Source organism: Hyperolius riggenbachi, chromosome 7, assembly GCF_040937935.1.
Source record: "Hyperolius riggenbachi isolate aHypRig1 chromosome 7, aHypRig1.pri, whole genome shotgun sequence".
NCBI classification, from domain to species: domain Eukaryota; kingdom Metazoa; phylum Chordata; class Amphibia; order Anura; family Hyperoliidae; genus Hyperolius; species Hyperolius riggenbachi.
The window spans coordinates 37,102,815-37,126,418 of NC_090652.1; the positions used below are offsets into that span (position 1 = coordinate 37,102,815).

A 23,604-nucleotide genomic window follows, 5' to 3' on the forward strand; every position below is an offset into this window, starting at 1 on the left:
CTGTGAAACAGTTATTCTGTTCACCCTTTTACTGCTGTACACTGTTTATATTGACTGATCATCCCGATTGCTATTAGCAATGACCGTGTTCAGTACTGAGTTTTAGTTCATTATTAATACATACTAGTCTCAGAAGTAGTAAGCTTGGGTTGCCAGGTCAAAACGTTGGCAATTTATTCTAAAAACTCAGTGTTATCCTACTATAAGGCACTGAGTAATGACATCATTGTAGGTGCATCATAATGACAACATTACCATTCAAGGAGAATTTTAGTGGATTCATCCTGGCCCTGCATTGCAAACATTCCAATATAATCATAAATGTTTCTGCACATTGTCAGGGAGAGGGAAGTTTGTTATCGCCCCTCCCACATTCCTGCTCCTCACTGATTGGCTGAGGGAAGATCAGTGTGATATGAGGTTGAGAAGGGAAATACACCTCACCCCTCTGCAGAAGCTGCTGAAATACGATCTATGCTGTGCCCTGCTCACATTTTTTTAAAGCAAGCTAGACATGACAGTGCAGTTTCTAGGAGAAAACAAAGAGTAAGGGAGGAAATGACATCAGGATTGGCTTCAGTCAGAGACAGTAAAGGTGGAAAATGCCTGGAAGAGTTTTCTCTTTATTTACTATATGAAATTCACTAAAATCAAAACGTGGACAGTACATCTGTTATGTAAGTAGAACAAGTATTTATCTACTTATACATGTGTTGTTTTTTTTTGGGGTGGGGGGGGGGGGGATAATATGGCTGACCCTGCTGCTTTAAAAGCAGTTGTTAACTTGTGTTCAATTTCCATTCTTTAGATAACGAAGTTGGAGCGCCCCGTGGTGAGAAGCTGCAGCTAATTGGTCCCAACCAATGTAACTGCATTTATAGCCAACCGAACTCCAACAAGCAAAGTGTGACCATATTGGAAGGCATGCTATGTGCATCAGGGGAAGACAAGGACAGCAACCAATGCCTGGTGAGTAGCTCAGAACATGCTAAACCTAGCCTTCTGCTATTGAAACACATAATAGTATTAAGTGATTAGCAGCTTCAATAGAGTTATCTCGTTTGAGATAAGTGCACTGCTTTTGATTTCAGTCGGCAGAACTCGTGCTGTAAATTCTTGGAATGCTTTCATGTCTCTCTGTTAGCAGAACTTATAGAAACTAAAACCAAAACTCATCTGTTATTGTCTCACACTTTCCCCTAGTGACAAGTGGCCATAAATAAACATCACAGCAGTACTAATTAGAAGCAGGAAAATGTAACACATAAGAAATTAAAAAATGGTCTAAAATAAACTGGCCTGGAGCACTTGTAAACCCCTAAATAAATTGGCTGCTTAAAGGTTAACCTTAAAAGGTTAAGACCTTCTCTGCACACTTCTCTCTAGTGGCATGACTGTTTTACTTCATATAAACATAATTATTATTGATTAATAATCTAAATGTCCCATAGCTCAAAAACATACAGATAAGTTAAGTGGTTTCTCACCAAACTGGCCCTAGACTATGATGGACAGATGACTATGGTAGAGATTAGATTGTGAGCCCCTTTGAGGGACAATTACTGACAAGACTATAAATACTCTGTACAGCGCTGTGGAAGATGCCAGTGCTATATAAATACTAAATAATAATAAATATTTACCCTATATTTTTTTAACCTTATGGCCAGTACTGGGTCTACAGAGGGTTCTGGCTATTGAGTTTGCATTGAAATCTGTTTGAATGGCACTTTGCATCTACAGACCATTTTTAGCTTTTAGTGGCCTAACATTGCTACTGCTTATAGAGCGCACCCTAGTGGCTGCAGCTCTGGCGCTTTGAGTCCGCTAGTACAGAAACGTGATTAAAATGTTCTGTGTCTTTTCATTCTTCCACTTCTTAGCTTGGTGACTGTGTGTAAAATTCTTTCAAAAAGATGTTGGTTCTTCATAAACTCCATTCTGGTAGCTGATAGGCTGTTAGTTGTAGCCACTCATTATTTATTTAAGTATTTATATAGCGTTGACCTATTACTCAGCGCTGTACTGTACAGAGTATATTGACTTGTCACTAACTGTCCCTCAGAGGGGCTCACGATCTAATCCCTACCATAGTCACATATCTATGAATGTATTGTGTGTATCGTAGTGTAGAACCAATTTAGGGGGAAACCAATCAACTTATCTGTATGTTTTTGGAATGTGGAGGAAACTGGAGTGCCCAGAGGAAACCCATGCAGACATGGGGAGAACATACAAACTCTGTGCAGATAGTGACCTGACTGGGATTCGAACCAGGAGACCCAGCGCTGCAAGGCGAGAGCGCTAACCACTACGTCACTCACCCTACACTTCCTGTCAATCACTGAGGGGATCTGCATTTCTCATTCGCTCTTGTCTTTGCAGGTAGATCATGGGCAGCCCCTGGTCTGTAAAGAGAAGGGGACTTGGTTCCTGGTCGGTGTGGAGAATGTAGAACAAGAATGTGGAGAAGGACCAGATCTTACACTCCCCAGAGTCTTCACTCAGGTCAGCCCATATGAGAAGTGGATAACTAAGACAACACGAGAGGAATTCCTTCGCCCTGCCCTAAAATTTCCACCACCTCAGCCTGACACCGACAAATGTTCTGTCAACATTCCAAGAGGTAACTCATTTATCTTTGAAGGTTCTCATTCTATCCAAGTCATGTTGTGTCCAAAGAAAATTGAAGTAGCTTCAACTTGACATCATTCTGTGATCTAGAGAAGGCTTATAACCACTTGTACTGAACAACTTTTTCAGTTGTAATGATGTGAAGGAAATATGTAGAGGTAATCAACTCTTAATTGCAAGAGCAGAGGCGGCCTTAGAGTATGCGGGGCCTGGGGCGAGTGTCACATGCGGGGCCTAGAGCCATAAGTGCTAGTATAGTGCCCAGTATAGAGCCCAGTATAGAGCTAGTATAGTGCCCGGTATAGAGCTAGTATAGTGCCCGGTATAGAGCTAGTATAGTGCCCAGTATAGTGCCCAGTATATAGCTAGTATAGTGCCCAGTATATAGCTAGTATAGTGTATAGTATATAGCTAGCATAGTGCCCAGTATATAGCTAGCATAGTGCCCAGTATATAGCTAGCATATTGTCCAGTATATAGCTAGCATAGTGTCCAGTATATAGCTAGCATAGTGCCCAGTATAGAGCTAGCATAGTGTCCAGTATATAGCTAGCATAGTGTCCAGTATATAGCTAGTATAGTGCTAGCTAGTGTCCAGTATATAGCTAGCATAGTGTCCAGTATATAGCTAGTATAGTGCTAGCTAGTGTCCAGTATATAGCTAGCATAGTGTCCAGTATATAGCGAGTATAGTGCCCAGTATATAGCGAGTATAGTGCCCAGTATATAGCTAGCATAGTGCCCAGTATATAGCTAGCATAGTGCCCAGTATATAGCTAGCATAGTGCCCAGTATATAGCTAGTATAGTGCCCAGTATATAGCTAGCATAGTGCCCAGTATATAGCTAGCATAGTGTCCAGTATATAGCTAGCATAGTGTCCAGTATATAGCTAGTATAGTGCTAGCTAGTGTCCAGTATATAGCTAGCATAGTGTCCAGTATATAGCTAGTATAGTGTCCAGTATATAGCTAGCATAGTGTCCAGTATATAGCTAGTATAGTGCCCAGTATATAGCTAGCATAGTGTCCAGTATATAGCTAGTATAGTGCCCAGTATATAGCTAGCATAGTGCCCAGTATATAGCTAGCATAGTGTCCAGTATATAGCTAGCATAGTGTCCAGTATATAGCTAGCATAGTGTCCAGTATATAGCTAGCATAGTGTCCAGTATATAGCTAGCATAGTGTCCAGTATATAGCTAGCATAGTGTCCAGTATATAGCAAGTATAGTGCACAGTATATAGCTAGTATTATGCCCAGTATATAGATAGCATAGTGCCCAGTATATAGCGAGTATAGTGCCCAGTATATAGCGAGTATAGTGCCCAGTATATAGTGAGTATAGTGCCCAGTATATAGCTAGCATAGTGTCCAGTATATAGCTAGCATAGTGCCCAGTATATAGCTAGCATAGTGCCCAGTATATAGCAAGTATAGTGCCCAGTATATAGCTAGCATAGTGCCCAGTATGTAGCTAGTATACAATAATAATGATCCCCCAGCCCCAGTGTCCCGCCCAAATTTACTAATTAGCTAACGGCCCCACAAATAATCCTCCCACCTGGTACAGGAGTCGGACCGGTATTTGCTCTGCCTGGCCTCCGTCCAGGTCCGGCGGCTGCTGCTGCAGACAGTGGCTCCTGCTCGCTCAGTCCTGGTCGGCTCTTCAGGTCGGGCTGCCGCGGGGAGAGCTCTCTCTGCGCATGCATATGACGTCATTCGTGACGTCACCGCAGAGCGCACCCAGCAGCCGGGCAGCAGAGGAGGGAAAGGATGCCGATGCGCTCCACACATACAGGAAGCGCATCGGGTCAGTGAGCCATCGCCCCACTTGCCCCCCCCAAAGGCCGGCTCTGGCAAGAGACAGGAAAGAGGAATGTTATAAATGTTTTACACTCACAACTTCCTCCCAGAGGTTTTCTGACCCTTGTAAAATCAGAAGTGGGTAGAGGGGAAGGTTCAGAGCCGGCCTTTGGGGGGGGCAAGTGGGGCAATCGCCCCAGGCCCCGCGCTTGAAGAGGCCCCGCGCACCGCCACTCAGAGCCGGCCTAATTTAATATTCAGAGTCTGCTGCGCGGGCGGCCACCGCTGGCGATGGCTCACTGACCCGATGCGCTTCCTGTATGTGTGGAGCGCATCGGCATCCTTTCCCTCCTCTGCTGCCCGGCTGCTGGGTGCGCTCTGCGGTGACGTCACGAATGACGTCATATGCATGCGCAGAAAGAGCTCTCCCCGCGGCAGCCCGACCTGAAGAGCCGACCAGGACTGAGCGAGCAGGAGCCACTGTCTGCAGCAGCAGCCGCCGGACCTGGACGGAGGCCAGGCAGAGCAAATACCGGTCCGACTCCTGTACCAGGTGGGAGGATTATTTGTGGGGCCGTTAGCTAATTAGTAAATTTGGGCGGGACACTGGGGCTGGGGGATCATTATTATTGTATACTAGCTACATACTGGGCACTATGCTAGCTATATACTGGGCACTATACTTGCTATATACTGGGCACTATGCTAGCTATATACTGGGCACTATGCTAGCTATATACTGGACACTATGCTAGCTATATTCTGGGCACTATACTCACTATATACTGGGCACTATACTCGCTATATACTGGGCACTATACTCGCTATATACTGGGCACTATGCTATCTATATACTGGGCATAATACTAGCTATATACTGTGCACTATACTTGCTATATACTGGACACTATGCTAGCTATATACTGGACACTATGCTAGCTATATACTGGACACTATGCTAGCTATATACTGGACACTATGCTAGCTATATACTGGACACTATGCTAGCTATATACTGGACACTATGCTAGCTATATACTGGGCACTATGCTAGCTATATACTGGGCACTATACTAGCTATATACTGGACACTATGCTAGCTATATACTGGGCACTATACTAGCTATATACTGGACACTATGCTAGCTATATACTGGACACTATACTAGCTATATACTGGACACTATGCTAGCTATATACTGGACACTAGCTAGCACTATACTAGCTATATACTGGACACTATGCTAGCTATATACTGGACACTATGCTAGCTATATACTGGGCACTATGCTAGCTATATACTGGGCACTATACTAGCTATATACTGGGCACTATGCTAGCTATATACTGGGCACTATGCTAGCTATATACTGGGCACTATGCTAGCTATATACTGGGCACTATACTCGCTATATACTGGGCACTATACTCGCTATATACTGGACACTATGCTAGCTATATACTGGACACTAGCTAGCACTATACTAGCTATATACTGGACACTATGCTAGCTATATACTGGACACTAGCTAGCACTATACTAGCTATATACTGGACACTATGCTAGCTATATACTGGACACTATGCTAGCTATATACTGGGCACTATGCTAGCTATATACTGGACACTATGCTAGCTATATACTGGACAATATGCTAGCTATATACTGGGCACTATGCTAGCTATATACTATACACTATACTAGCTATATACTGGGCACTATACTAGCTATATACTGGGCACTATACTGGGCACTATACTAGCTCTATACCGGGCACTATACTAGCTCTATACCGGGCACTATACTAGCTCTATACTGGGCTCTATACTGGGCACTATACTAGCACTTATGGCTCTAGGCCCCGCATGTGACACTCGCCCCAGGCCCCGCATACTCTAAGGCCGCCTCTGGGAAGGTTCCACTGAATTCTTCCTCTGTCGGGTAGCTGTCTTGAAAAAAAATGTCCTCCTTGCCCTGGTTTGGGAATCTGCAACTAGGTTACTGGATTTAGGCCCAGCATTGTGGTCAGCCTACCGCTTTCTATAAGTGAGCTGGTGCTACTGTACCTAAGCATTATGATTATTTTTTGTTTCTATAGCGTCATCTTTTATAGCGCTGTACATTGTACAAAACAAATAGTGGGGAGCACAGATGCAGGAGAAGTTCAAAACTGTTCAAACAGGACATCCAGCAAATAATGCATGTAGAAATACATATCTAGTAGATCTATGGTTTGAGACATCACCAATACTGGTACATGTTCATATGACAAAGTACAGCAGAAACAAGAAACACTAGGAGAAGGTCCCTGCCCTATCGAGCTTACAGTCTAAATTGTGGTGGGTTGGAGACATTAGGGAAGGAGACAGGTGCTAGCGGAATTGCTAGTGAACTTCCAATGCTATCTATAGCAAATGATAGGCTTGTCTAAACAGGTGTGTTTCCAGAGTATGGTTTCCAGGCTCCGAACATGGGAAGGAGTTCCAAAGTAGAACGGGAATGAGAGAAGGTGACAAAGCTAGAGGACAAGAAGGTCTCTTGGGAAAAAAGAAGGTTCCTGGTGGGATGATATCGAGAGATTAGTGAGGAAATGCATGGAGGTGACAACTTATGTATCGTTTTGTATGTTAGAGTTTGGAGTTTAAACGGGATCCTTTGGGGAATAGATAGCCAATGGCGAGATTGGCAGAGAGGATGAGGTGGGCAGCAGAGTTCAATGGAGAGGTGCCAGTCTGGTTTTTGGTAGACTGCAGAGTAGGGTGTTACGGTAGTCACGTTGGTAAATGATTAGGGCATGTACAAGCACTTAGAAGCCTCCTATGAAAGGAAGATGCAAATTCTGGAAATGTTTTTTGAGATGGAAGTTGCAGGAGGTAGTTGATGTGTTAATATGTGATCTAAATGAAAGCGCAGAGTCCAGCGTTACCAGGGAAAATAGGCTAATGTGTTCTCCCTTGGTTTGTAGCATTCAACAACCACTGTTTGCATCTCCTGATGGTGCCTCTGTGTCCATCCACCATGACTGCTCCTCATGATTTGTTTCGACACACACTTCCAAAAAGACAGTGGGCCATTTTCAAGGTTCTACTCTTGCTGTGCTAATGACAATAGTAAAATATTAGTCATAGATACTACTTTACTACAGCTGCATAACTCTGTTCTCACACTGAACTACCAATGTAACTAACTACTACCGATGCCTAACCGTAACCACTCCCCCTGGATGCCTAACCTTACTTACACCTAACCAACGCTTAATTTTAACCCCCCACGCCTACACCTAACCACCCATCCCTTGCACCCATAACCTTAAATGCCCCTCCCACCACCGCCTATCGCTGAAAAAAAAATTGCTAATTTTCAGGCGCCATTTTAGGCGCCATTTAAATACTGGCAATGTGGGGAAATTTGGGCACCCACAGCGCCCGGGGTCACCTGCAATGCAAAGTATGGCTACAAATGGGCACAAGTGGCTGTTATTTGTAGCCGTATTTTGCATTGCGGGCAGCTACTGATGCCCAATTTTCCCCACTTTGCCGGTATTAAAATAGGCGCCTATGACGGCTATGTCCTGTCTGTGTTTGTCATGCTACTGGTGGAGATATTCTCATACATCTCCACTAATACTCTCCTTCCCGACTTTATTATGTGTTTCAGAAAAACCAAAGCCCATAAGAAGGAGGGAAAATGCCCAAAGGCGTTAAAGAGAAGGACAAATCCAAACGATGCCTATAATGCAGCATAAAATTATCTGACAATTTTTCTACAAAAGTGCACTGAGAAAGTTGTCACTGATTCAGTCCATTCTCTTTTCTGTAAGGCAGGGAGACTTAAATCGGTTCAGGCCTTGGCAGGGCCGTAACTACAACGTATTGGGCCCCCCAGCAAAAGTTTGATCCCCCCCAATGTTCACTCCCTTTCCCTTGCCTACCCTTGGTGACCCTCACAGCCTGGGGGCCCATCTTGCAAGGTGCATAAAACAAGTGTGGTCATCGTAATCTTCACACCCATAACAACAAAAACTGAAGGATGGACCCCTTTATTGGAGGAAGGGAAGGTTAGTAGTTGAGGCCCCCCCTCACAGCTATGGGCCCACCTGCGGTTGCTCCCCTGTTGTTATGCCCTGGGCCTTGGGTATTTTGCCAACCTTATAGGTCTGCCGATAACTCCAGCTTCTTGGACCACGATATTGAAATTAACGCTGACTGATCTTTGAACGAGGAACTGCCAGACTCCCCGAACTGTAGGCACTTCATGACACTTTCGATGGATTAGATGTTAGAGTCTACAAAAATTTTGAATTCAATTATAAAATCGATTCAAACTGAAGGACCTCTCAATCTACGTTCAATTGTTTTGATCAAGCCGCAATGGGGCGTGCCGAACGTCTGGAAGGATTTGTGGTTCTACTTAAACCAAAAGGAAAAAAACATTCATCCAGCATTCAAGAAGTAAAGGCTGGGCACCAGTGTTGAAGGCTTCTAGGTTAAGTTTAATCCAGAAAAGTACATACAGTAACAGCAAAGAAGTGAACAGACGGCCTGAGAGGCGTTTCGCAGGTCCCCCCCGCTTCGTCAGAGGCCCAGCTGAGGAAATGGACTGATTTCTTAATGTACCTATCAGAGACTTTGGCTGACGTCTGGGATCCATGAACCGTTTGCTTTGGATTTTCCCACCTTGCACTTTAGACAGGTTTACCATTTCTTATAACTGAAACAATATGTCAGTTCTCTGCATTATTTAACTGCATTGTTCTGGATGTAAATATATCTGTATATTTCATATCTCCTATCACTGACAACCGAATCCTATCAGTATTAAGGTTAATGGTACAATTTTTCACTAAATACGATCTTTCGATGTGATTTGAACGATCGTAACTAATCGGAAAGCAATTATCTATTGTTTACATTTACTGAAAGATTCTTCCTTCAAATCCGATCATAAAATCCAACTTTTGGATTGATTTTATCTTATTTAGCAATCGACCAAAGAATCATTCCTTATCGATTGCCTTTATAAATGGTGAACTTTCTACACAATGCGATTGTAAAAATGACATCGAAAAATCGCATTGGGTGAAAAAATTGTATTGTAAATGGACACCTTTACCCAGTTTACTGACTCCATAACTGGCACTCTATACAAAGCACATTGAGCACACAACTAACTTGTTTACATCCATAATCTTTTAATCTTTAACCACTTCACCACTGAGGGGTTTTTCCCCTTATGGACCAGAGCAATTTTCACATTTCAGCGCTCCTTTCTTTCATTTGTCAATAACTTTATCACTGCTTATCATAACAAAATGATCTATATCTTGTTTTTTTCACCATCAATTAGGCATCATTGGGTAGTACATTTTGCTAAGAATGATTTTATACTAAATGCATTTTAACAGGACTAGTAAGATTTCAGCCATTATAGTTTTCAAATAATACATGCTACTGTAATTAAAACCCATGTTTTTTATTTGTCAGTTTGTCCATATTACCCTATTTAAATTATGTCCCTATCACAATGTATGGCGACAATATTTTGGGGGGAAATAAGGGTGTATTTTTTCAGTTTTGCAGCCTTCACTAATTACAAGCCTTTATTTGCAAAAATAATAGTAATATACCCTCGACACATACATATTAAAAAGTTAAGTCCCTAAGGTAACTATTTATGTATTTTTTTACATGTAACTCTTTTTTTTTTTTTTTAATAAAAGTGTTTTATTTTGGTAACTGGGGAGGGGGAGTAAAGGGTTAATTATTGGGGTATTTTATGTATTTTTATTTAATAGAATGTATTTTGGTATAATTTTACTATTTGGCCACTAGAAGTATATGTTACAGGAAGTAACGCGCATATCCTTTTCATTCACTTTTGACAATGACCTCCGGCATGTCATTGATGCCAGTGACCATTGATCACAGACACTTGGATTGTGTTCCCATTCACTGATCTGTGTACTAACGGATGGGGAAGAGAATGCATGCAGGGGCATGCAGGGGCACGTGCGGTAAGAGACATATACAGTACAGACCAAAAGTTTGGACACACCTTCTCATTCAAAGAGTTTACTTTATTTTCATGACGATGAACATTGGCGATTCAATCTGAAGGCATCCAAACTATGAATTAACACACGTGGAAGTATAGTACATAACCAAAAAGTGTGAAACAACAGAAAATATGTCATATTCTAGGTTCCTCAAAGTAGCCATCTTTTGCTTTGATTCTGCTTTGCACACTCTTGGCATTCTCTTGATGAACTTCAAGAGGGAGTCACCTGAAATGGTTTTCACTTCACAGGTGTGCCCTGTCAGGTTTAATAAGTGGGATTTCTTGCCTTATAAATGGGGTTGGGACCATCAGTTGCATTGTGGAGAAGTCAGGTGGATACACAGCTGATAGTCCTACTGAATAGACTGTTAGAATTTGTATTATGGCAAGAAAAAAGCAGCTAAGTAAAGAAAAACGAGTGGCCATCATTACTTTAAGATCTGCTGCTGACAGCAGATCAATGGCCCATAGAGTTGCATTGGATCTAATGGTCCAATAACGCATTCGATCGATTGCCAATAGATTTCATTCTGAAATCTATTGGTAATCTGTTCCTAGGGTGTGGCACACATCAGATAGATTCCTGTCAGATTCGACTTGACAGGCATCTGACAGAAATCTATCTGATGGTCAAATCTGCTGCAAATCTATCAGTGTATGGCCACCTTTAGAGTGTAAGCTGGTATGGTACCCTACCAGAGGAGACTCACTAACACAATTACAGTATATGTACGGCTGGAGTGAGCTGTGAGTTTGTTGGAGCCATTGCATATAGTTTTGCACAATGTGCTAAGGCACAACTTCATAGCTTAGCTACATTAATGTCTGAATTATTTTCTGCCCTGACCAGTTATGTGAGTAAACGTTAACTTATCCCAGGTACTGTATTTGCATTTGTAGTTTTACATGAATATTTTAAGTATGTATTGCTTGTGTTATTTTTATGCAAAAAAGTAAAAAAAACAATGCACCTAACATGAAAGCCCAGGAGTCAGGCGTTGGTGCGGTAAAAAGTGCTTAAAGCGGACCTGAACTCAAAACTTCCTCTCCGCTCTAAAAGATTAACAACAGCATAATAATCTTTAAAGAAAAAAAATCTATTTGTTACAGCTGATACAAATCCTGCAATGAATCTGCAGTTTGTCTACTTCCTGCTTTCATGGAAGCAGACACAGGGTTAACATCCTGTCTTTACAAATTAGCCTCTCTGCCAGGGCAGTCAGCTGACACAGCTAAAAAAATCAAATCACAGCTTGTGATTAGGGGGATTAGACAGGCTAAACTCTCTAAATACACACAGGGTTCATTTCTCAATGTTTTCCTTCTGTCCTGTGCAAGAGTTCAGGTCCAGTTTAAAACCTTTACGCTACTGCATAATGCTGGTTTGTGCATCCATTGCCATTGTATCTTGGTGTCCGTGTGTTTGCTGACTAGCCTGTTAAGATGTGCTGTACAAGTGTGCTTTACTCTATAATGGCCTTGATTTTTTAATGTAATTCGTCTGTAAATATTTATTTGTATGGCACCATAGAATATGTTAGCACTATAAAAACCTGTAACAATAAAAATGATTTAAAAAAAAAGTAATAAAAGACTTACGTTATTAGTGGAGAATGAGCAATACATCCCAAAAACATACAGATAAGTATTGGGTTTCCCCCCCAAATTGGCCCAAGACTATGATGGACATGCGACTATGGTAGGATTAGACTGTGAGCTCCTCTGAGGACAGTCGGTGACATGACTATGTACACTGTAAAGTGCTGCAGAAAATGTCAGGGCCAGCCTGGCCAGGGATGCTCATCCGGATTCCGGGTAGCCGGGTAACCCGGATATCCGAACTTTTTTACGCTATCCGATTCGTAACCCGGATTTTTTTAAAATCCAGCTAGCTATCTGCGGATATTCGTGCGCATAACCAGGATATCCGTAGATATTGCGGATATCCGGATCCGAAATACTGTAACTAAGGAGATGACGTCCTGGAGCCAATCAGAGGGCTCCCAGCAGAAGCCCTAGCAACCAATCACAGAGGTGAACCCTGGCCAACCCCACCTGACCTCACTGAGCCAATCAGAGGGCTCCCAGCCTAAACCCTGGCACCCAATCACAGAGAGGAACACTGGCCAGCCCATTGTATAATAAGGAGGGCTGCCATGATGAGACATATCGTCTTAGCTTGCTGAATGCTCACTGAGAGACATGCTCCAGTGCTGGTGGCCTAGCAAGGGCTGTACACAGTTATAAACGTAAAGCTGTTCAGTGATTGACCCCTTCACTACTATCACTACACTATTGTTAAATCGTTAATTAGCTTGATTGATGTCATAGTGTGGCAGTCAGAGTGTGTGCTCCAGTGCTGCTGGGCCTAGTAGCAAGGGCTGTACACAGTGATAAGCTGTTCAGTGATTAACCCCTTCACTACTATCACTACACTATTGTTAAATCTTTAATTAGCTTGATTGATGTCATTGTATGACAGTCAGAGTGTGTGCTCCAGTGCTGCTGGCCTAGCAGTGATAAACCGAAAGCTGTTCAGTGATTAACCCCTTCACTATCACTACACTATTGTTAAATCATTAATTAGCTTGATGTCATTTGTGTGACAGTCAGAGTGTGTGCTGCAGGCAGCTGCTATGTGTCTGTGTGTGTTGTGCACAGACCAGGCCAGCTGCTGCCTGCTGGCCAGCTATTAGCCTTAGGTATAGGTTAGGGATTAGGGGATAGGATTACTGTGTTATTGTGTAGTTAGTACTGTAGTACTGCAGTCAGTGCTAGTAGTTGTTAGAGTAGTACTACTGTGTTAGCTTTCTACAGAACTGCTGTGCTGTGAGCAGTGCCAGTGTGACAGTTAGTGTGCACTAGTGTCTTCTCCTCTGCTGTCTGACTGTCACTCGGCACTTGCCAAGTGTCACACGGCACTTGCCAAGTGTCATGTGGCACTTGCCACATGTCACGTGGCACTTGCCAAGTGGCTCGGCACGGATTAGGCACTTCAGACGCATCGCAGTTCTGTAAGTGTGCTAGACCCCATTGCCTTGCATTGCCTTTGCGTTACCCTGAGGTAAAACAGGGTAAGGCTACTTTTCCACTGTAGTGTGAAATTTTCACGTCCAAAAAATCTTATAAGATTTTTCTGATTGGTGAGAATTCGCTTGTAAATTTGTACGCGTTTTATGCAAATTTTCATTAGTCAAATATACAATAATCTGCCTAGTAACAGCTTGGTCATGACTGCTGACAACTTCCTGAAACCATGCGAGTTTTTGCGTAAATAATGCAAAGATTCACGTTGCTATGCGTTGCCTATGCAGAGCATTGTACGCAAATCGTACGCGATATCCGAAAAAATGATGCAGGACCTCAGATTTTTTCACATGTATGAACGTGTACGAAAATTTGCTTTGAATAGAAACAGCCCCATTCACTACCTTAGTTGCCAAATCAATGCAAATTTTCTGAGAGAAAAACCTAGCCTTAGACCAGTGATGGCTAACCTTGGCGCTCCAGCAGTGGTGGAACTACAAGTCCCATGAGGCATTGCAATACTCTGACATCTCTAAGCATAACTCAGGGAGGCAGAGGCATGATGGGATTTGTAGTTTCGTCACAGCTGGAGTGCCAAGGTTAGCCATCACTGCCTTAGACAATGCAGGTTTGCAAGGCAAGTGTAAAAGGGGCCTAAAAGAGGCAGAGAGATCAGCAGGACAGCCAGGCAACTGGTATTGCCTAAAAGGAAATAAATATGTCAGCCTCCATATCCCTCTAACTCTCTCCACGCCAATTGGAGTGGACGCGGCGGCAGCTTCAGGACCACCTAACACAGATCGGCGTGCAGTCCTGGGGGAGTGTTTTGCAGGAGATCGCGCCTGCTAATGCATTTCCGCTTTGTGACCGCCGCTTCGGGATCGCCGCTAGGAGACTGTTACATGGTGAAGCATTTACACAGTACAGCTCTGTGATCTATGGCATCGCTTTACGGGGGACAGCCGTGTGACACCCCCCTGGGACGCAGGAGAGCAATCAGCTCTCATTGGCTGAAGCCTATGACAGCCGATCGCTGTCATAGGCTGGCTAGGGGAGGGAGGGAGGGAAAAATAATAATAAATAAATAAATAGTAAGATTACTTATTAAAAAAAGGAAATATTTACCCCTTAAAAAATAAACATCCTGGGAGCGATCCTCGCCCACCAACAGAAATCTTTGTTGGTGGGCAGAAAAAAGAGGGGGAAATAACTTGTGTGCTAAGTTGTACGACCCTGCAGCGAGCCCTTAACGCTGCAGTGGCCTAATTAGTGAAAAATGGCCTGGTCACTAGGGGGGTTTAAGCCCGGGGTTCCTAAGTGGTTAATAGCCAATCCCCCTCTGCATAGCTGACGCACCAGCGCCTTAGGCCCTTATGCTGCTTTTAGCAGCTCCATTCCCTGGGAGCAGTAAGAATAATCTGAGCATTGGGGAGGATAGACTTAATCTGTTGTCTGTTTTTGGCAGTTTGTGGAAGTTCTGCCACGTCTCCGGGTCCTGAGCCTGGTGCAGATGCCACGAATAAGACGTGGCCATGGCAGGCCAGCCTGCAGCTCTTCAACAAGCACCTCTGCTCTGCTGTGCTGATCAGCGAGACCTGGGCTGTCACTGCGGCTCACTGTGTTCCCAGGTACAGTATGGGGGGTACTGTGTATAGAAGCTAAGAGGGGAGGGCCACTGAGTGACGGCAGAGAGGACCGGGAGCTGTGGAGCACGACACGGGGGCAAGAGGTGACACAGAGGGGGAAATGAGGTGACACAGAGGGGGAAATAAGGTGACATAGAGGGGGACAAGAGGTGACACATGGGGACACAGACGGGGACAAAACAGGCACAGGGTGGGGGCTCCCTTTGGTGGGGGGAGGGGCACAAATCAAAGCAGCGCCCCTAAAGTTAGCTCTACTGCAAATACCCAGGGCTAGCAATATAATGTATATAGAAAGGACTTGGAGACAGCCCATAAACGTGTCTTCTTCTGGAGCAAAGTTGATGGAGTTTGGAAGTGTTTCTGAGGGAGCTTTTTCAGCCTCATTAACCATTCACTGATATAGCTCTTGTTCCTTTTTATCTTCCTTCCAGCATGTTGTTACTTAAAGAGTACACCATACTTCTCGGCCGTCAGGAACTGGACAAGCCAAGCCCTCACGAGTCCATCCATACTATCAAGCGGGTTTTGATTCATCCAGACTACAGGACAAGGCCAGCAGAGAACGACCTAGCTCTGGTGGAAATAAACTATGGTGTCGCCTTCAGTGACTACATCCTGCCCATCTGCCTCCCGCCTGACCTGACCCTGCCACCCACCAATGGATGCTGGACCACTGGATGGCAGAAACTCTACACTTCAGGTGAGAAACCTTACTTACCTTGCTAAGCTAAAACAAGGCAAGAAATAATTACTGGCTAGCTCATAGTTCTTTCTCTATGCAAAGATAAGGCATGCATTTATAACATTGTATATTCTGTTTAAACCCCAAGAAATACAGACCCTTTGAACTTTTTTTTTAGCACTATCCTGTTATCAGGATGTTTTTTCAGCCAGATAAAAGTACTGTGGCCTTTGACTGATTTTCACGGGAGTTGCCAGGGTTCTGCCTCATCTGCACTGGTTTATTGACCCTTACGATGAAAAAAAAAACTGGTTTATTAACCCTTGCGATTAACAAAATTAAGAGGGTAAACTGAACACCGGCAAGTTCTAAGTAAAGTCAGTACTCTATGAAGGTTTATCTCAGCAAGGGCCTGCTGCTCAAAACTGCGGTGATATTGCTGTGCACAGACATCGCACTGCAATATTACCCTCTTCTGGTAGTGTGTACCGTGAGTTACGCTATTAGCATGACCTACGATATTTGAGTATTGCGACCATTGCTACGGCAACGAGCATTACTAACAGTAACGCTTGTTAGTAACGCATGTTACCATAGCAATGGTCAGGCTATTAGGCCCCATGTCACATGTTAGTTCAGGTACACTAGGTCCACGATGGTCCGTTGCAGATTGAATCCGTTTTAAACGGATCCGTTTTTGTAAAAAAAAAAAAAAATGTTCTCCATTTTTCCAGTATTAAATTAAATTGAAGCATACGTTTCCAGTCCATGGAAACGTATGCCCAGCCTGTGAGAGGAGGGGGCCTCCATGCTGGAGATGGTGATGGAGATGCAGCCAGAACAAGGGGGTCAGTGGACGGCGGGGAGGGGGGTCGCCCCCTACCTGGGTCCCCCGTCCCTGCTTCCCCTCCAGCTACTTGCGCAAAAGTTCTTAAAATGTATGTAGGCAGTGAGCGGAGCTTACCTTCTTTAGTTCCTTTGCCACTAGACTTCCTGCAATGTCGCCCTCTATACTTTGGAGCGCGGCATTACAGGAAGTGACGCAGCAAGCGGAGGAAGTAAAGAAGGTAAGCTCCGCTCGCTATCTACATACATTTTAAGAACTTTTGCGCAAGTAGCTGGAGGGGGAGCGGGGGCGGGGGACCCAGGTGAGCTCCTTGCCGTCCGCTGCCATCCCGTCCTGGCTGTTACCACCTACAGCATGGAGGCCCCCCCCCCCACCGGCTGGGACACAGAAAACGGATCCGTCTCTGTGTCCAAAGATGCCTGTGTAGAGGGGGATCCGTTTTATTAAAGATTTTCACTACTCCTCTGTGTGTCCGGGAACGATCCAGGTCCAGGAAAATGCTGCAAATCCGGACCGTCTGTTCAGGTCTTCAAAACGGATGCCCCTGAACGCAGACGGATCCGTTTCTATTTGGAGTAAAAAAGGCTGCTATAAATCTCCCTGGCAGAAATCCAACTGGCAATCAAACAGCTTAAATTGAATAAACAGCCTGGACCAGACGGATTTAGTGCTATATACTACAAAAAATTGAGTGATGTTCTCGCCCCCAAACTAGTGCGCGCCCTTAACAGTATCCTGAAGGGTGCCAAGTTTCACTCTGACTCTATCACGGCCTCTATCAGTATGCTTCCCAAACCTAACACTAACGATCTACTATGGTCTAACTACAGACCGATTTCGTTATTAAATATTGACGTGAAACTTTTAGCTAAAGTTCTAGCCACACGCCTTAACACAGAGATTTCAGCTCTTATACACAATGACCAGGTAGGTTTCATGCCACATCGACAAGCAGGTGACAGCGTAAGACGTCTCCTCCATATCATACACCATGCCCAGACCTCCCAAATACCCTCGATGCTGCTCTCCCTCGACATCACAAAAGCCTTTGACTCGGTTTCCTGGAAATTCCTAACTGCCGCATTACAAAGATGGGGCTTTGGAGATCACTTTATAACATGGATTAGAGCCCTCTACTCCACCCCTCTAGCTTTTATTAGCTATAATGGATTCCGCTCCCCTCCTTTTACTATTACAAGAGGCACCCGTCAGGGCTGCCCGTTATCCCCTCTTCTTTTCGCCCTTGTAATAGAGCCCCTGGCCATTTTAATTAGGAACTCCCAGGAGATCCACGGTATTTTTTCGGGAATAAAACATACAAAGTCAACCTCTTTGCTGACGATCTTATCCTCTGTATCTCACGCCCCACAGCCTCTATTCTTGCCCTAAATACGCTCTTAACTACTTTCGGAACTTTCTCTGGCCTACAAGTTAATCCCGATAAATCTCTTAAATATCTCCCTACCCTATAGACTCATGAATGCCCTCCAAGACGCTTTCGAGTTCCAATGGGAACAACACAGGCTCCCATATTTAGGCATATATCTCACTAACTCATTTGAAACCCTATTCCAGCATAACTACCCAGCATTCAGAATCAGAATCAGAATCAGAATCAAGTTTAATGGCCAAGTACAGGGGTTTGTACCTGGAATTATTTAGGAGACCTAACCCAGCTCTTGGAATGCTGGAAAAGATACTCTATCTCCTGGCTAGGCAAGATTGCAGCGATCAAAATGACCTTCCTTCCGAAAATCCTCTATGTCTTCCGCTTGCTACCCATCCCACTGCCATCGGCGTTCCTAAATAACCTACAAAGTAAAATCAATCAATTTGTGTGGGGCTCCACAAAACCGAGGTTCCGAAACCGCTACCTCTCTCGGCTGAGGACGGATGGAGGCCTGGGCATGCCCAGCCTCGTAAACTATTATAAGGCTGCGCAGATCTCTCCGTTACCCCACTGGCATCTTGATAATAATAGACCCTCATGGGTTGATATTGAAGAGTCTATCATGAACCCAATTAAAATCTCTAACATTCTCTGGATCACCCCCACAACCAGATGTAAAGTGGCCAACCCCATAATTAAGCACTCCTTATCGATATGGGATAGTTGTAAATATTCCGGAAACCTTATGTCCTCCCATAGACCACTAGCCTCTTTCATGGGTAACCCCTCCTTTCCAGCAGCATTAGAGTCCCCGGCTAGCTTTCGCTGGTGGGTCAACTCACACCTCACAAAAGTTTACGACTTATCTACAGCTAGTGGAATGAAATCCCTTGCCGCCCTTCGGGAACATAAACAGCTCCCTCCCTCCGAGACCTTTCGCTACCTACAGATCGCTCATTTTCTTAAGGCCCATCTCTCATACACTAACTCCCCACTGACTAGAACATCATTCGAGCACATTTGTGCCTCAGACCCGCTTTCCCCAGGAACATTATCAATTATTTATAAGGAGATATCACATGAGCAGTCCAAGCATAAACCTAAATACATCACTGACTGGGAGAAGGACTTGGGTATCACTATAGGAACTGAAGACCTCTCCGAAATCTGGGCCAACATCCCTAAAATCTCCATAAATGCTGATCTAGTGGAAGTTAACTATAAATTGCTCCTTCGCTGGTACCTAGTTCCTGCCCGCTTGGCCAAGTTCAATAAGGACCGCTCTCCAAATTGTTTTAGAGGATGTAGCTCCCTAGGAACCCACGACCATATCTGGTGGAAATGCCCCAAAGTTCGGAGACTCTGGCTGAGAGTGTGCACATGGGCCTCCTCCTTAGTCAACGAGTCCATACCTAAGAATCCTACTCACACACTATTAGGTCTTCCCTATTCCAACCTTACTAAGCCACAAAACAAACTAGTTAACTACATATTCACCGCTACAAAACTCACAATAGCTGCTGCTTGGAACTCAAGGGCTCTCTCCTTCGATTTAGTGAAAAATAGGTTGAGCCGGGTCCTTTTCTTCGAGAAACTACGGGCCAGACTGGGGGACGATATGGTTAATTTCAATAAAATATGGTCCCCCGCAATCGAATACTTTCTAGGCTCTGACGGTAGTGCCCGGATTAACAATCTCTAAAGGCCCTTTATAATCCCTAGAATGCCTTGGCTCCAGCGGCCCCAGTTGGCCCCAGCACATCGGGCCCTCCTCGTCCCATACCTACTCTCTTCCTTTCTACTTCTCCTCTTTCTTCCTTTCCTTTCTCCTCCTGTCCTTCTTGATTATTTTTATATGTCTACCATTTCGGTAACACATGCAAATTATATCGTCCCTTCCCCAATTTGAATATAAGGTGCATCTTAGATGCAATCAATTCGTATCTCCGCTGGGAGACAGGATACACTGGCTTAAGTCAATAAATCTATAAAATAAGCTCTTGCCCAGCCAAATTGTTTGGTTAATGCATGGGCAAGGGATATTTTTACTGCATTTATATTCACAACAGCTGTTTCCCCCATGAATATCATTGGGGTAGAAACGCTCTCTTTTATTGGCCTTACCACTAACACCAGTAACTATCCATTTTGTGTTTGCAACATGTTAAGTAACATATCTGTTAGGTGTGATTTTTGTCCACCCTTGCTTGCAATAACAGTTTCCGTTATGTTTAAATTTACACTCTGCTTATGTATTTCCTGTAAGCTGCTTATTTTACAAAACCCAATAAAAATGATTGAAACAAAAAAAGGCTGCTATTTTTAACACTGGTATCCGTGGCTCCAGGTTTGATCAAGTGTGAACCTACTCTTGAGCTCAGTTCCATGCTGTCATCTCACTAGATAAGATTGCATCACTATCATTTACAATGACTTGCATACTAAGCTCACATTGATGGCTTCTGCTGTTTTTCCACATCAGTATATGAAGCTGTGTGAAAGTCAGTGCTGGATACATAAGGTAAAGGCCCGACATACGCTAGATGGATGCTGCCTGATGGGGATCGGGGCCAGATCCCTCAGGAAACATCACTGGACTGAGACTGTACAGATGCATAGCTAGCCTGCAGGCTAATAACGTATTCTATTGTAATGCAGGGGGGCAGAGGGCTGATGGATCGGCGCAGTTGTGACATCACGCGGTGGGCTGGGCGAGTGGGTAGAACACTTGGCTGAATTGATCTGCCTGGCGGATGGCTGTCCGGGCAGCCTTTGGGAGTTGGTGCTGTACATATGCCTGATTATCGGCAGAGGCAATCGTTATCGGCCACCTCAGCCATCTTTAATCTAGCAAGTGTGTGGGCCTTAAGGCCCCATTCACATCTGAGCGTGAATCGCGCGATTCCTGCTCACCACAAACCACTAGCGGCTTTTAAAACCACGTAGCAAATGTTATCCAATGGCAGTGCTCTCACTGCTGCGATTGAAGGCGTTTTGCGATTAGCGATAATCGTAAATGCGTTACCTGCAGCGTTTTGGCGGCAATTCTTTAGCGATTGTGATTAGCATGTATAGAAACGCTAATCGTGATCGCTCCCAAAACGCTACTGTGTCCAGTGATTTTTCTCTATTAATCGCAGAAAAATCACTTACGCAAAACGCTAGTGGTAATCGCTAGTGTTTTGCGATTTTAGATGTGAATGGCGCCTAAGAGCTGATTGTGGATGTTGTACATTTGCGGTGAAGCATAGAGGTGTTGTTCAACTAGGGTTGCAGTAAATATATAAAGTTGGTTAAACACGGGCCAAACATGGGCCAATTTGTGCCCCCCCCCCCCCCTCCAGTTGTCAAACTGCTAAGAATTTTAATTACACCTTATTTGTACTCTGTGTGTTAATAGCAATTAATTACCTTTCATTCTCCAGACAGCGCCCCCTACTCTTCACCTCTGAAACAACTCCATGCCCACCTGCTGAACGGAAGGGACTGTGGCTCGCTGTGGAATGGGACAGAAACTAGCCCAGCAGGGCAGCTTTGTGTAGCTGGGAAAACTAATAACGAGAATTCATGCTTGGTACGTACTTGAGGCCACGGTGACTGGATAGAGTGACTATTTAGGACTCGGTGATGGGATAGTGCAAGTTTATAAATCTTCGGTGGTGGGACAGAGAAAATATATAAACCATGGTGATGGGTAGAGTTTCAAGACAAAGCAACCCTTCTGTTTTAAGTTTTCATCTTCACCCTGTCATTTCACCCTCTCATTTTCTACACTCTTTCTTCAGTCGGACTTCAGCACCCCTCTTGTATGTCAACTGAGCCCCACAGGTCCCTGGTTCTTGTTTGGTGTTGGCAGCCGAATTTCCGGAGCCAACAGGTTCACATGTCCCCATAACTTTACTGGGGTGGTGCCCAAATTAGCTTGGATCAGGAGCCAGATCCCCGAGAAGGACCTTAGTCTCCTGGAGAGACACATCACAGCACCACCAGAAGTACTGACTACAACTTCAGGTCAACATATTGCTAATACTACCTCCAGAGGTGGTTATGGGTCAACAGAACATATCCACAATTCCACCTCTGATCCCATGGAGACATCCTGTTTGATCAACTGTACAGGGCAGACTATGGTGACTTCGCAAGTTACAACCGTTTTATCTTCAACCCCCACTCAACAAGCAGGTTCAACATCAGGTCCAGTCATTACCACACCAGAAGAAATGAATACAACTTCATCACCACAAAGTATCATTACTACCTTCAGCGGTGGTTATGGGTCAACAGAACATATCCACAACACCACCTCTGGTCCAATGGAGACATCCTGCTTGTTTAACTGTACAGGGCAGACTATGGTGACTTCTCAAGCTACAACCATTTTATCTTCAACACCCACTCAACAAGCAGGCTCAACACCAGGTCCAGCAATTACCACACCAGAAGAAATGAATACAACTTCAGCACCACAAAGCATCATTACTACTTCCAGAGAAGTTTATGGGTCAACAGAATATATCCACAATACCACCTCTGGTCCCATGGAGACATCCTGCTTGTTTAACTGTACAGGGCAGACTATGGTGACTTCTCAAGCTTCAACCGTTTTATATTCAACACCCACTCAACAAGCAGGTTCAACACCAGGTCCAGCAATTACCACACCAGAAGAAGTGAATACAACTTCAGCACCACAAAGCATCATTACTACTTCTAGAGAAGGTTATGGGTCTACCGAACGTGTCCACAATTTCTCTTCTGGTACCACAGACTCTGGGCACGCTACGGTGACACCACTAGCTGCAACTTTTTTATCTTTTAAGACAACTCAACAAGCTGGCACAGTATCAAACCAAACAATGGCCTCTGGAGTCAATAGACTGTGGAAGAGCTGGCTTCTCCACTGTCTCGTGGTAATCCTGTCCCTTGGACTTTGCTGATAAACCCAAAGCCTATATCTCTGCAATGCATATTCCATGGGAAAATTACAGCAAATAAGAGATGTCCGAATATGTTTACCTCAATTTTTTCTATTATTTTTCTATATAAACTTACTTTATACATCTGCAGGATAGTGAGGTGTCTACACACCACCAGCCCAAATTATGTAGTAGCAGAGGATTCTGGGAAAGTTTACAAAGATGGAAGCCATGATGGTTCAATAACTTTAACCTTTCAGAGGATAGTCATAGCTGTGAAGCATTCCTGGTAACTAGTGATGATCATAATCAGCTAATTACAATTAGGCAAAATTTTGCGCCTATACAATTTGTTAACTCACTTGATTTGCTAATCATTTGTAATTACGCATGAATGTTCGCTTAATTTTCGCTTAATTTTGTGCCGACTTTAGCAGTGAAAAGCAAAGTTCCCATACATGCTATTGTCACCAAAATTGCGACATATTTTAAGAAAAATTGGAGGTACAAGACCCATTTAACGACCGCCTGACGCCGAAAGGCGTCGGCAGGTCGCAAGTGGTTTCCCATCCCATGGAAACGGCCGCTCTTTCGAGCGG

General features: G+C 44.1%; 1 protein-coding gene across 1 annotated transcript in view; it reads left to right on the top strand.

The window, feature by feature from the left end:
• The window catches only part of LOC137525477 (polyserase-2-like), a 50,114-nt gene extending 26,785 nt beyond the window's left edge, over positions 1–23,329 (top strand). The window contains exons 9-14 of the mRNA XM_068246588.1: positions 809–969; positions 2,386–2,626; positions 14,990–15,152; positions 15,602–15,870; positions 21,515–21,663; positions 21,875–23,329. Coding sequence (XP_068102689.1) covers positions 809–969; positions 2,386–2,626; positions 14,990–15,152; positions 15,602–15,870; positions 21,515–21,663; positions 21,875–23,026 — 2,135 coding nt within the window. The 3' untranslated portion in view covers positions 23,027–23,329. The remainder of the gene's footprint in view (positions 1–808; positions 970–2,385; positions 2,627–14,989; positions 15,153–15,601; positions 15,871–21,514; positions 21,664–21,874) is intronic.
• Positions 23,330–23,604: the final 275 nt, after the last annotated feature.